The 14,409-nt window shown below is 38.6% G+C and overlaps 2 protein-coding genes across 5 annotated transcripts; one reads left to right on the top strand and one right to left on the bottom strand.

Annotated features, from left to right (window-relative positions):
* Nucleotides 1-799: 799 nt before the first annotated feature.
* On the bottom strand, nt 800-4,668 carry LOC105643253 (ALG6, ALG8 glycosyltransferase family). 2 transcript variants are annotated; one of them, XM_012228354.4, is made up of 5 exons: nt 4,520-4,668; nt 2,629-3,601; nt 2,079-2,285; nt 1,605-1,842; nt 800-1,412 (listed from the first exon to the last, which is right to left on the bottom strand). In XM_012228354.4, the coding sequence occupies exons 2-5, from the start codon at nt 3,370-3,372 to the stop codon at nt 1,006-1,008; spliced, it is 1,596 nt and encodes a 531-aa protein (XP_012083744.1). In that variant the 5' UTR covers nt 3,373-3,601; nt 4,520-4,668; the 3' UTR covers nt 800-1,005. The 2 variants fall into 2 exon arrangements, with proteins under 2 accessions (XP_012083744.1, XP_012083745.1); XM_012228355.4 differs by having other exon boundaries at nt 2,629-3,494; nt 4,520-4,652.
* A 637-nt stretch (nt 4,669-5,305) lies between these two features.
* EIF4G (eukaryotic translation initiation factor 4G) lies at nt 5,306-14,299 on the top strand. 3 transcript variants are annotated; one of them, XM_089721558.1, is made up of 10 exons: nt 5,306-5,436; nt 5,902-6,108; nt 6,221-6,342; nt 6,514-6,663; nt 6,810-6,883; nt 6,962-7,018; nt 7,286-8,698; nt 8,792-12,006; nt 13,435-13,629; nt 13,704-14,299. In XM_089721558.1, exons 2-10 carry the CDS (start codon nt 5,942-5,944, stop codon nt 14,032-14,034), a joined length of 5,724 nt encoding a protein of 1,907 aa, XP_089577684.1. In that variant the 5' UTR covers nt 5,306-5,436; nt 5,902-5,941; the 3' UTR covers nt 14,035-14,299. The 3 variants fall into 3 exon arrangements, with proteins under 3 accessions (XP_089577684.1, XP_089577682.1, XP_089577683.1); XM_089721556.1 differs by lacking the exon at nt 5,306-5,436 and adding an exon at nt 5,475-5,781; XM_089721557.1 differs by lacking the exon at nt 5,306-5,436 and adding an exon at nt 5,475-5,781 and having other exon boundaries at nt 5,882-6,108.
* The last annotated feature ends 110 nt before the right edge of the window (nt 14,300-14,409 follow it).

Here is a 14,409-nt window from a genome sequence, read left to right as displayed (position 1 = left end):
TTAATCATATTTATATTAAAACATCAAGCCGCTTAATCAAACTAAAGGATTAAGGAAGCTTTAATTTCAAATTAGTAAGGGTAATTGTTTAAATCTAGAAAGTCAGACATGCACATGACCTTGAGTTTGGAAATTAATGTTACCTATTTCCACACGAATTGGATCTAAGGAAACTGCCACTTCAAAGCTCTTCTCTTACAACGAGAGATATGCACAATTTGCTTTTAGATTCTGTAAGTGTTAATTTGTTACTACTTGCAAGTTCTTTAATGAAAATGGTTGACCAAGTCAAGGGTTGTCAAAAATAACTACTCGTAACCATCTCTCTCCTATGTGTTTGGACTGTGATGGATATATGCAACCCTTCTCAGTACCTATTACTAACAATAACATTAGTATTAATAAGCAATGATGGACCGTGCCTTTTATTTATTTATTTATTTATATATTTTATTTTGAGTTAAGTCGCCATCTGGGTCTTCTCCTTCTCTTGCTGCCAAAATGGGTCTCTCTGTATCTGATACATCTCTCCACCAACAAATATAGGGCCACGAGGGGACAGTAATGATGCAGCACTAGTCTCGTTGACTAAAATTTATAAGCCAACTAATGTACCTAAAGTCAACACAAGTATTAATAACTTCCATGCAAAAAAAGATACTACTAAAAAATAAAAATTCAGTTGTCAGACAAACTTCACTGTCAAAACTAAAAAACTTCGAATGGCAAATGGATTAGTTGACCTTGGCTTGTCAAAGTGCTAAAAGATGCTGGCGGTTAGGATAATACGTACCTCGTATGATTTTAACTCATACATGACTAATATTATTAAAGATGTCCTGGTGTCAGCATTTGAGACCACCTTTTAAAACACAAATTCTGAAAGCCTCCTGAATGAAGGTTAAGATACATGAAATTATATAGAAATGTGAAGCTACAAAAATTTTCTATCTAGCGCATGAAAAATCAGCACTCTCAGCAACAGTATAAACATCACCCTAAGCATCAGGTAGAATTCATGATCCATTTCAGCTGCCATAACCATGAGTAAATCATTGCCAATCCACAATATGTAGAAATTAACATAAGGGGTACAAATGGAAGCTTGTCACCAAGGAGATAAGGATGCAAAAACTGATTCCATATTTCAATAGCCAAAAGGCCACATAGGTAACATTTCCCAACCCATCCAATAAGGATGCCTCCTTTAACATTAATGGTGCTTGAAGTTCCGGATGAACCCAATCGTGCACCTCCTATCTTTGCTGATATGACCGTTTTGGCTGCTTCATCCTTGCTGAATCGTGCAGAGAAGCTGTACCACATTAAAATGGAGTGTAATACCAACAGCAGCACTTTAATAGGATACTCCTGAGCCTCATATAGAAGTGGAAACAATGAGTAGCAAGATGCTGCATAACATATAAAGTATCATATTCTCTATCAGTTTATAGAAATGCACTTTAATGCCGACATGCTTGTTAAGAGAAATTACCAGTCCAAGAACATGGATATCATATTCTGCCTAACAAAGATTGAGAATGTCATTCGGTAACTTGCTAGAAGACTTTTAACAGATATGAGTTTGGCAAGAGTGAGAATACCTATAGAAAGCAAGAAGTAATGCCTTGCATCTTCCATGCTCTCCACAGCAACAACAGCCAAGGGGATGATAAAGTGGAGTGATGCTTTTTCATGTACATGCCACCCAAATAAAAAGCCGCATGTATAAGCATAAGCAATCCATCTGGTAAACAATCCTGGTTGGGGATTCTTCCAAGCCTTTACAAGGCAAGGAAATAAGGCAAGCAATACCATGCTTAAGGTTGCCAAGGGACTGATCTGCCATTTGATAAATTTAGACTTAAAACATGGTCTTTCTGATGCTTTGAGAGTCAAATTAGAAAAGAACAATCAAATATCATCGAAGTCAATTTCCAGATATCAATTCCATAATTAATTGACCAGTTGTATTTAGCAGAACCATATTTCCAATTGGCATGACTCAAATGATATTATCAATTGCATCAGGTTAATTAGGGGTATTACTAGTATCAGACATCCTTGTGTAGACTTACCTTAGGAAGCACAGCAAAAGGTGGTGAATCCCCCACCAGCCCACTAGTAAATGATGCTGACGATGCTTGGATGTTTAATCCAAGTTTTCTGAAAACAATAGCTAGGCCTTTATCTAATATAATATAGAATACCCAAAAGTTTGGGGCCCAGTATGCATGGCAGAGTCCCCTGCCAAAAGGAAACATACGGCTGATAACTTGTTGTATCTGCAAAGTAGAAATTTTATGTGAATGAATGCACCATGCAAAAGTATTAGAAGAGGGATGGCTTTAGCTGTTCGTGAACAAATTATATCTACAAAAACATTAGTATGTATATCTGTGAAGCAGAAATAATTAACATATCGTCACTTGAACTAGTGATTTTCCTGTATCATGGATGCTATGCTACATCTGCAACAGCAACTGTGTGGTGTGCACATGAGCGAGAGAGAGAGAGAGAGAGATTATTATAACACAAAATTATCTTACAAGGACCATGTACATCACACATTCAATTTAAAGACAACTGAATCACAAGTTAATTAACTGGCAAGGAGACCTGAATTACCTGCCCATGATAGAAAAATGGACCATATGCAGCTGCAAAAACCACCATGACAACAGACCCCATAGCTGAAAGGCGCCCAAAACCCCCCCATAAACCTTTCCAGCAATAATGCCTCAACAAATAGACAAAGTAAATTGGAGCAGCCACTGCAAACAAATGCTTCAAACATAACAAAATAGCAAAAATGAAGCCACCAATCAAATCCCTTCCTTCTTGCAAGTAGGAAATGGACAACATCAACAGTCCTAACAAAAATCCATTGTACTGAAAATGCATAGAGTCCACAATTATAAGTCCTGGGGACCAAACCACCAATACCCACATTAAAATTCTTCTCCTAGACTCCAATTTTTTTGTCAATCTGTAAATTCCATAGAGAAGACACAAATCTGAGATAATCACACTGATCCTTTGGAAATAGATTACTGTGTTTGATTTATAACCAAGGCCTCTGTGGATATCAACTATTTGGGGGTCAATGAAATAGGCAAAGAAGGACAGAAAATATTCATAATAGGCAAAGAATGGAGGGTAATCAAGAGTCCAGGGGCTGGTCTCATCGAAGTACCACTGAGAGAGAGGGAGGGTGTGGGTCAAAGCCAGCCAATGTCGATGGACTTCAAAATCTGTGCTGTGATATGATGGGATCAGTAGGAGCTTTATGCATGCTGTTATGCCAAAGAACCACAAGAGCTGTTGTGAGATGGTGTATTTGGCATGCATTTGAAGTTCTCGACCTTCCATGGTTGAAGCCAATTAGCTGAGAATGAAAATGTGGAAATGGAGAATCCACTAATTCCAATTGTGGTTTCACTTGAATTGACCCAAAATACAAGTAGGGTTGGTCCAATATTTGAACCCAATAACTGCTTGCAAATGTTAATAAGGTCAAAACTACTGTATTAAGAAAAATAATAATCTGGGAAGGAGAATTGTCAGAAAATTTGCAATAGCGTAAAAAGGCCTTCTCAGTCTGCATCAAGAAATTATATTAAAGAAGAATAACAAATATCAGATGAGAACTCCATAAAACATCCGAACTCTAGTAGAGAAGAAAGCAAAAGAACACATAATAAACATAGCATTTTGGTTTAAATTCAATGTTCTTCTGATATAAATATCCTAGTTCAGCATAGTATGTTACAGAAATTGATCAATTCAAAAATGCCAAATAGTTTCTTCTACGATTTTAAGAAAATACAATATCATCTTCTGTTTCTTACAAAAGCAACATTTTTCCCCCTTGTTTGTTGTTATGATTGTAATTTTAACCAGAAGATTAAGGTTTTGTGTACCCCATAGTCCTTGATACACGAACAAGAGTTAAAGGAATTTCATGTTCGGTATGAATGAGAATGCTCAATCTTAGCAGCACAAATTCAATTTCAGGGTATTTAACACAAATGGCTGAAATTCTATATTAACAAACAGATTCCATACTTGAAATTGATTTTACGAGATAGGGTGGGGGCAAAACTCTAGACAGGATGGATTTGAAGGTAGATGACAAAGGACTCTCAGTTAGCAATACAATTGACCCTCCAAAAATGTGAAACTGAATCAAAACTAGCAGAAGTCAGTGCTCAATGCTTTTCAGAGCCCCTACAGTTCCAAGGAAATGTACAAGTCAATTTACAGCTTTCACTAGAAATATAAACTACAAAGCTTGTTCCTCAACTTTCTTTTTACATAAAAAATAAACGTACCAATCGAAGGCCCTGATTTATAGTTTTCAAAAAGTATATCGCAAGATTTCAACGGCCATATTTGGGGGGCGGGGGGAGTGAACAGAAGCAAAATCATCTAATATGCATTTATTTGTTTCTTTTTTCCTCTGGAAATTATGGGAAAATGAGAATGAGAATGAGAAAAAGAGAGTGAGAGAACTTACGTTTGACATAGGCAGCATACTGAGGAGACGGCGATGCCATTTTCTACCACTAGAGAGAGTAATTCACTTCGGAAGTAGGGAAATTCTGGTTTTTTATTTTTAAAGTTTTGTTGAAGGGAGAAGAGAAGACAGTTGGATTTTTCGGAGTCTAACGGGCTTTTATATAAACAATAAACAATGACAAACTGTGGGCTCAGAAAGTGTTGGGCCCAGCCAGTAAGTATTCCGGAGCCTGGAATGAAGGGTACCACTGCTTCCCTAAAATCGGATATGAAAAGCAATAATAATAAGGTACTTAAGCTACGAATACGATCACCATCATTAATAACAATTTTTAATTTGTAGATTGTAAAATATATACATTTATTTATAAAAATTAAATACATTTATTTTAAACATATAAAAATAGTAATTTGAGGCGGTTATCAACAAGTCAACAACATAGTTGCTAACAATAGTGATGATGATTATGGTTGGCAATTTTATATATTGTTATTTACAAGTGTAGAATTCAAATATTTGTTATAAATTGTACTTTATACATTGAAACATTTAATACAAAGCATACTGTAATGTTATAATAAGGCACGGTCAATTTTAATCATTAATAATAAAAAGCTAATTATTAATTTAAAGGTTTTGATATTTAATTAATAAGTTTTTATACATTATTCAATGTACAAAATACTTTTTATTTGTAATTTAAGTGTATTACATTAAGCTCTAACTTAATTGACTAAAAAAATTTATAATTGGCAGTACTTAATTACACAATTCCAAATTAGAAAGGATTAATAATAACAAAAGCAGCGGCGGTAGCTATCCTAATGGAGATTGTTGCGGCGGCGCGTGATGATAGAACGCAAAGGTGTGTTGGTTGTAGAGGAAGGTCGGTGACACCACAGTGAAACGAAAAGGTAAAGAATTTAAGAAAGGAGAGAGTAAAAGAGAGAAGCGAAGAGCACTGAGAACCCGCGACCCATTCGATTTCGATCTCCTAAAAAACCTACCTTTTGACCACCTCGGCTGGTCAGTTTGTTACCCTTTCTCTCTCTAAATTAACTCTCTCTTACCAAAACTCTCCCATTTGTTGCCTCTCTCTCTCTCTCTCTCTCTCTCTCCCCCTCTTCCTTTCTTTCTTTCTTTTTTTTTTTTTTTTTTTTAAATTTTTATTTTTCTTCTTCCTACCTCTCTGTCGCTGAGCATGGTCATGACCGTCCATTAAAACCCTAATCTTCCTATCTACACTCTACACTCCACAGGTACCTCAGCTGTCCCTCCCTAATTAATGAAGACCAAATTGCGCATTTTCTCTTATGATTATGATTTTGATTTTTCTGTTTGGTGCGATTGTATTTTTAGTGGATCTGTTCTCCTTGCAGAGAAACCAAAACGAAAAAGGGGATTAAAGCGTACGAATATATGTCCTTCAATCAATCAAGGTCGGATAAGAGCGACACACAGTATCGGAAATCAGGACGATCCGCAGGCTCTAATCAGCAGCGGACTTCCTCAGGTGCCTACGGTAAGGGCGGCGGCGGCGGGCCCGCCCCTGCACCGTCATCTTCTTCTATTCCTTCCAATCGGAGGTATTCGTTTAGGGTTTCTAACTTTGGCCTCTTTTTAATTCTAATAATTTAGGGTTTCTATTTGTTCTAGTCTTCTACGTCTTGTTTTTTTATTTTCTAATTTTGATGATAGTTTTAAGAAGTCTAATAATGCTCAAGGAGGGCAATCCAGGATAAACGTACCAGCTGCTAATTCTTCCGATTCTGCGCCCCGCACTGTACAGAATGGTGCCCATGTACAGCCTCCATTACATGGTATTGTTTGATCAGACAGCTGTAACTTCTTATGTTGAAAGCCTTTGTCTTCAGTATTTGTTTTGTAATTTCTGTGCAAAATCGTTTGGATTCTATAACATAAAATGCGGCGCTTTGGCCCCATTAAGTTGGTTTTGAACTGTTGCAATTCTTTTGTTAATTTTGTGACAGGAGCATCTGATGCACCTGTTTCAATTGGTAATGTCAAGCCAAATGAAACGCCAACCCCTCAGAGGGGCAGCCGAGCTGTTCCAAAGGTTCCAACTTCTCAATCTGCCTCCCTAAGCTCTGAGACACCATTACCTACAACACCTGCAAAAGGTTTTTTTTTTTTTTTTTTTTTTTTTTTTGTGCTGTCTAAATGTTATAGTGCGTAAATTCTGTGATGTGTTTGTTAGTTTTAGAATATTCTAGTGCCAGAATGGCATATTAAAGTCGTTCATTTACAATTTATTTTTGTGACATAGCCCCTGGAGATGCATCTAAGGCATTCCCATTTCAGTTTGGGTCCATTAGTCCTGGTTTCATGAATGGGATGCAGGTAATTTTCTCTCTTTCATCATCTGAATGGAAATTTTCTTATGTTTTATATATTTGTGACGAAATTATTGTCTTCTAGATTCCAGCTCGAACAAGCTCAGCTCCTCCAAATTTGGATGAGCAAAAACGCGACCAGGTATCTCTTACTCTCATGTCATGCTTTATCATGTACAGTGATAATGTATCCTGCCTTGGTGTACAGTGATATTTTGATTAGTATATTGATAGTGTCTTAAAATTGACATTAAACAACATGTCCATATATGGCTATACCTGAATCAATGCTCTTGGACTCTTGATGTTATAGTAATTAGTGAAGTTGGAAACTGTTCATGTTGTATAGCTGATTTGCATGTTTTTTTTTTTGGATAAATTATTGTAGTTGTATATTTTTAAATTTCAGGCACGCCATGATGCGTTTGTATCTGTGCCTCCGCTGCCAACACCTGCTCCTAAGCAACAATTGCCAAAGAAGGATGTAGGTGCTGTTGACCAATCTAGTGCTGGTGAGGTTCATCAACTGCCCAAAGCCAAAAAGGATATTCAAGTCTCAGCTGCACCGCATGTGAGTCAGACACAGAAGTCTTCTGTTCTCCCCCATCCTATGTCTTCCATGCAAATGCCATTTCATCAGCCTCCAGTGTCGGTGCAGTTTGGTGGCCCAAACCCACAGATTCAGTCTCAAGCTGTGACACCAACTTCCCTTCAGGTTCCTATGCCGATGGCAGGATTACCGATGGGAAATGCCCCCCAAGTTCAACAGCCAATGTTTGTTCAAGGTCTTCAACCCCATCCAATGCAGCCTCAAGGAATCATGCATCAGGGCCAGGGGTTGAGTTTTACTCCACAAATGGGCCCACAAATTCCACCTCAGCTGGGGAACTTGGGAATGGGGATCACACCACAATATCCTCAACAACAGGGTGGGAAGTTTGGTGGTCCTCGTAAGACAACTGTCAAGATTACTGATCCAAGGACTCATGAAGAACTGAGACTTGATAAGCGAACTGATACATATCCAGATGGTGGATCATCTAGCCTTAGATCTCACCCTAACATCCCACCTCAATCTCAGCCGATCCCGTCATTTGCCCCAACTCATCCAATCAGTTATTACCCCAATTCGTACAATCCCAACAATCTATTTTTTCAATCTTCAAGCTCTCTTCCATTGACAAGTGGCCAAATAGCACCCAATTCTCAGCCATCTAGGTTTAACTATTCTGTTACTCAAGGTCCTCAAAATGTATCATTTGTTAATCCATCTGCCCTTAGTTCTCTGCCGGTTAACAAGTCTGGGAATTCAATTCATGGTGTAACTGAACCATTAAACACAGAACATGCTCGAGATGCACATAATATGACATCATCTACTTCTGCAGGAACAGTACAGGTTAAAGTGAAACCAGCAGCTAGTTCTGTTGGGGAGAAGGTTGCAGAGTCATTGTCATCAAATAGTTCATCCACTGTTGAGAAGGGTGGGTCGGGAAAACCTTCAAGGGCCCCTGTGGAAGTCACTTCATCTCATTTGCAGAAGGATTCAGAGAATTCTCCTGAAAGTTCTTTAACACATTCAAAAACTCTTGAATCTTCAACGTCCAAGTCATTGCCAGTGGCATCTAGACAACCTGCCTCCGTCACTGTTGATAGTGTGGTGTCTGATTCTTCACCTACCACACCTGCTCAATCCGAGGAATCAATAGTTTCTTTGAGCAATACTGAAGGCAAAAGAAAGGAAACTCTGAATAGGGTGAACTCTATCAAAGATCATCAGAAGAAGCCAGGCAAAAAAGGATATGTTCAGTCCCAAAATCAGGTACGATGATTTACTAAAGGAAGAACCTTTTTCTTTTTAATTATGCAATTTTTAGTTTAGACTGTTTTATCTGCGTGAATTTGCCTTTTATAGATTGGTGGACAATCTACATCAGTGTCAAGCCTTTCTTCTCGCACTTCAGAACTGGGTGTATCTTCTAACCGTGGAGTATCTGAAACTGTAGAAACTAAAACAACTCTTACTCCATCATCAGTAATTAATGAAGACTTGACAGAAATAATCCAGGAATCAATGCCAATAATCAGTGGTCCAACATCTGATGTTTCTGAAGCCAAGATCGTTGATTCTGGAGAAAGTTTGGTTGGTGTTCCTTCTGAAATTTCTGGTGCTGGAGGTGTTGTTGATTTTGTGAATGTTGGTGATCAAGCTAAGATAGATGATTCTTCCCCACAGGAAAAATTTAGATATGGAACTCCAGGAACTGAAGGGCATGGAGAAAAAGGAATGACCGAAAGTTCCAAGCCAGATAATAGAAATTCGGAGTTTTCATCTGAACCTTTCAGTTCAAAAACAGCAGATCTCATCAATCAATGTAAAACGGAACCTGGTTTAACAGTTCCAGCACTTGGAAATGTGTTCTCAACCTTGGAAACCATGAAGGGAGGGCAGGATGAGTCCATGTCTAGCCACACAGAAGATGACATGATGTCTGATAATGTGGATGTTTCTACATCCAGAATTTTGGAATCTGCAGACAGTGGGAAGGCCTATATTGATGACAATCCAACATTGGATTTATCTTCAAGCAAAAGTAACAATATAGGCGATAAAGAAGCTTCTGTTGCAAAATCTAGTGCATCAGATCAGCAGTTCGTGCCTATTCCTACATCTGATCTTTCTGACGTAACTTCAAAACATGAAGGGGAAGTTGATAATAGTGCTGTTTCGGTCTCAGTTGCAGTATCTAGTTCGAAGGAAAAAGTTGTTGAACTGACCAGATCAAAGAGTACAACTGCCAGACTGAAGAAGAAGAGAAAAGAAATTCTTCAGAAAGCAGATGCTGCTGGGACAACTTCTGATCTTTATATGGCATATAAAGGTCCTGAAGAAAAGAAAGAAATTGTAGTTTCTTCGGAAGTATTGGAGAGCACCTCTACTAGCTCCAATGTGAAGCAGATACCTGTAGGCACACTTCAAGTGGACTCTGTGACAGGTGAGAAAGGTATCCAAAACAAAGCTGAGCCAGATGATTGGGAAGATGCTGCTGACATCTCTGCACCAAAACTAGAAGCTACTGATAATGAGTCTGCATTGGCGCAACATGAGAAAATTGGAAATTCAAATATTACAAAAAAGTATTCGAGAGATTTTCTTTTAAAATTTTCAGAACAGTGTACTGATCTTCCAGAAAGTTTTGAAATTACCGCTGATATTGCAGAGGCTTTGATGAGTGTTAGTGTTTCTCAGTTTGTTGACTGGGATGCATATCCTAGTCCTGCGAGAGTTATGGATAGATCAAACAGCGGATCTCGAGTTGACCGTCGTGGGAGTGGTATGGTTGATGATGACCGATGGAATAAATTACCTAGCCCCTTTGGCATAGGAAGGGATTTACGTGTTGATATTGGTTTTGGAGGTAACGCAGGGTTCCGACCTGGCCAAGGAGGAAATTATGGTGTTCTTAGGAATCCACGAACACAGACTCCTGCACAGTATTCAGGAGGTATTCTATCTGGGCCCATGCAATCAATGGGTTCTCAGGGTGGTATACAGAGAAATAGCCCAGATGCTGAGCGTTGGCAGCGTGCTACAAATTTCCAACAAAAGGGATTGATTCCTTCTCCTCATACTCCATTGCAAGTGATGCACAAGGCTGAGAAAAAGTATGAAGTGGGTAAAGTGGCAGATGAAGAAGAGGCCAAGCAGAGGCAGTTGAAAGCTATCTTGAACAAGCTAACTCCTCAAAATTTTGAAAAACTTTTTGAGCAGGTAAAAGCAGTTAATATTGACAATGCTGTCACGCTTAAGGCAGTCATCTCACAGATCTTTGACAAAGCTTTAATGGAGCCTACTTTCTGTGAAATGTATGCCAACTTCTGCTATCATTTGGCTGGAGAGTTGCCGGATTTTACTGAAGATAATGAAAGGATAACTTTCAAGAGGTTACTTCTGAATAAGTGCCAGGAGGAATTTGAGAGAGGGGAAAGAGAGCAAGAAGAAGCTAATAAAGCTGATGAGGAGGGTGCGACTAAACAGACTGCAGAGGAAAGAGAAGAAAAGAGAGTTAAGGCACGAAGACGAATGCTTGGTAACATAAGATTGATTGGGGAGTTGTATAAGAAGAAAATGTTAACGGAGCGAATTATGCATGATTGTATCAAAAAGCTCCTGGGTCAGTATCAGAATCCTGATGAGGAAGATGTTGAGGCTTTGTGCAAATTAATGAGTACAATTGGAGAGATGATTGACCATCCCAAAGCCAAGGAGCATATGGACGCATATTTTGACAGAATGGCAAAATTATCAAATAATATGAAACTATCTTCCAGGGTTAGGTTCATGTTAAAGGATGCTATTGATCTGAGAAGGAACAAATGGCAGCAGAGGAGGAAGGTTGAAGGACCAAAAAAGATTGACGAAGTGCATAGAGATGCTGCTCAAGAACGACACCATCAAACTAGTAGGCTGAATCGGAATCCTAGCATGAATCCCTCTCCGAGAAGGGCACCTATGGATTTTGGTCCTAGAGGTTCAGCCATGTTATCCTCTCCAAATGCACAGATGGGTGGATTCCATGCGCTGCCTGGTCAAGCTCGTGGGTACGGCGTCCAGGATGTTCGTTTTGAAGAAAGGCAGTCATATGAAGCTAGGACTTTGTCTGTTCCCTTGCCTCGGCCTCTTAGTGAGGATTCTATTACTTTGGGTCCTCAAGGTGGACTTGCTAGAGGAATGTCCATTAGAGGGCCACCTCAAATGGCAAGTGCTCCTATAGCTGATATTTCACCTAGCCCAGGTGACTCAAGAAGGATGCCAGCTGGTTTGAATGGTTTTAGTGCTGTTTCAGATCGACCAGTTTATGGTTCGACGGAGGATTTCATTCCAAGATATGCTTCAGACAGATTTTCAGTTCCAGCTGCTTTTGATCAATTGAGTGCTCAAGAGCGTAATATGAATTATGTTAACAGGGATCCTCGGAATCAGGATCGCAGTTTTGATAGACCCCTTGCAACATCACCGCCTGCTCGAGCTCAGGCACCAGCTTTCACTCAGAATATTCCTTCAGAAAAGGTGTGGCCTGAAGATCGTTTACGAGACATGTCAATGGCAGCAATTAAAGAGTTTTACAGGTATTTAATGCATACATTTATTATCTGGGCAGTCTTTTATTCATGTTCATTCTTTATGGTGAGTTCATGCAATATCATGCATTTATGTTAATGGTTTGACCAATGTTCAATGCATGTTTTTTTTTTTTTCTCGCTTTATCCTGTACAATCAGTTGTGCCACTGCTATATTCGGATGCATGGAATAGATATTGTCCATTGTTACCAGACAAACAGGTTATGCTAGGTTTTTTTCCATCTTTTTAATATTTCCAATTGTTGCTCAGTTTTTATTTGATCAGATCGCACAGATATTGAAAACAAAGAATTCATATAGCGAAATAGTTTCGGACTAAGGCTTAGTTGTTGTTGTTGTTGTTGTTGCTCAGTTGTTGAAACCTGTTCTCAACTATATTTCATCACTTCTCATTTTCAGTATGAAATTTGGCTTTGCAACATGCAATTGCGTATATAGCAAATTCACAACTGCCTTTGTTAATGTGAGGGGCTTTACGTGATGTTTGATTCTACAATTGTCAGTTGCAATTGCAGAATTATTCTGTTTAACATGGACTAATTTGTGAAATTAGTTCCGACTCTTCTTTTTAATTTTTTCTTCTTTTGCCACCTTTTGGGAGAAAGTTCTTTCTAGTCTTGAATTGAAGTGAAAATAATCCATTTATGCTTCTAGAAGAAAATTGCTCAGCAGCGCCAATTTCTTAATTGATGATTTAAGTACTATTCCCTTCTGTATAAGCAAAATATCTCATTACCTGGAGTGAGTACTTAATTTCATTTTCTTTTCTGGAAGATAACGGAGAATCTTTCAATTGGATTTTTGACTTCTAAAGTAGCCCCTTTGGTTTTTGTACGAATGGATATTCTTCCCATTCAGAGGCAGAGTCAGGTTCTTTATTGAATATCTATGTAATTTGAGGGCATATGTATCTTGAATCTTCTTTTGTCGAGTCGCATTGTTACTTGGGCATTGAACTTTAGTGTAACCTAACAATAGGTGGAACACAATGTAGTGCAGCTTGTTTTTCAGCTGTAACTTTTGCCATTATCTACTTCAATCTGCAGCTGATAGCTTTGCTGTGATTTGGATAGTTCTGCTTAGGGATGGCAATTTTATCTGCCCTGTCGGATATGCACCAGAACCTGATTCATTTGAAGACGGAGTGGATATGGATTTTAAAAATAAAACCCGACCTGCACACATGACCTGCTCTGTTTATTTCCTTAAAACTAAGCCTATGTTTTCTATTTTTTTTATTGAATTTTTGAATAAAAGCCGACCTGAACCTGCCCCGTATCTGAACTGTTGCCATCCTTGTGCTCACAGATAACGAATATTATTTATTGTAACATGGCATATCACAGAATAGCATTTTTTTTTTTTTTTTGTCTTGTCTTTATTAATATATAACAGAGGTATTTGACTTTTTCAGTGCGAGAGATGAGAAAGAAGTTGCTTTATGCATCAAGGAACTAAATTTCTCTAGTTTCCATCCTTCAATGATATCTCTCTGGGTCACTGATTCATTTGAGAGGAAGGACATGGAGAGAGATCTTTTGGCTAAACTTCTTGTCAATCTTGCAAGGCCTGAGGAGGGCATATTGAGTCCACCCCAGCTTGTGAAAGGGTAGGAAAGTTTTGTCACTGGTTTCTACTGTTTAATTGTTAGTAGTATGTGATCATTATTATTGAATTGGGCAGGTTTGAGTCGGTTCTCACCACCCTGGAGGATGCAGTTAATGATGCTCCAAGAGCAGCAGAATTTCTAGGCCGCATGTTTGCAAAAGCAGTATTAGAAAATGTGGTATCTTTGAGAGAGGTTGGGCAGCTGCTATATGAAGGTGGAGAGGAGCCAGGGCGTCTTCTAGAGATAGGACTTGCAGGGGATGTTCTTGGAAGTACTTTGGAGATTATCAAAGCAGAGAAAGGAGAAAGTATCTTAAATGAGATCCGAATTAGCTCCAATTTGCGTCTGGAGGATTTCCGGCCTCCAGACCCTAACAGATCAAGGATACTAGAAAAATTCATTTAGGTGATAGTGATGCTTATTTTGTATCTTTTGTTAGAAAAAGAAAATCCGAGTCCGATCTCTAGCATCTAGGAGGTTACTTGTAATTTGCAAAAATATTTTTCGATATGGGTGGGTGGGTGGGTTGGTTGGGGCTTTAAACGGGGTTTTCAAATCTCTGTCCTTAGATTATTCTTTAAAATATTCACTGGCACTGCAATTATGAAAGGATTCGATGAGTTGAATGAACCGGCAAACAGGACATTTGCTCTGGGCATCTTTGAAACGATATGCATGCATGCTTCCTTGTATACTTGTTATTGCACTTGCAGGTTTCTTAGTTAACCATCTCATCTTGTTCAGCATCCCACGCAGCATAACAAAAACAAAAATTTAAAA

Source organism: Jatropha curcas, chromosome 5, assembly GCF_041381405.1.
Source record: "Jatropha curcas cultivar XTBG-Jc1 chromosome 5, XTBG_Jcur_1.0, whole genome shotgun sequence".
Taxonomy (NCBI): domain Eukaryota; kingdom Viridiplantae; phylum Streptophyta; class Magnoliopsida; order Malpighiales; family Euphorbiaceae; genus Jatropha; species Jatropha curcas.
The sequence above is the reverse complement of the archived record's forward strand: the minus strand, read 5'-3'. Positions and strand labels throughout refer to the sequence as shown.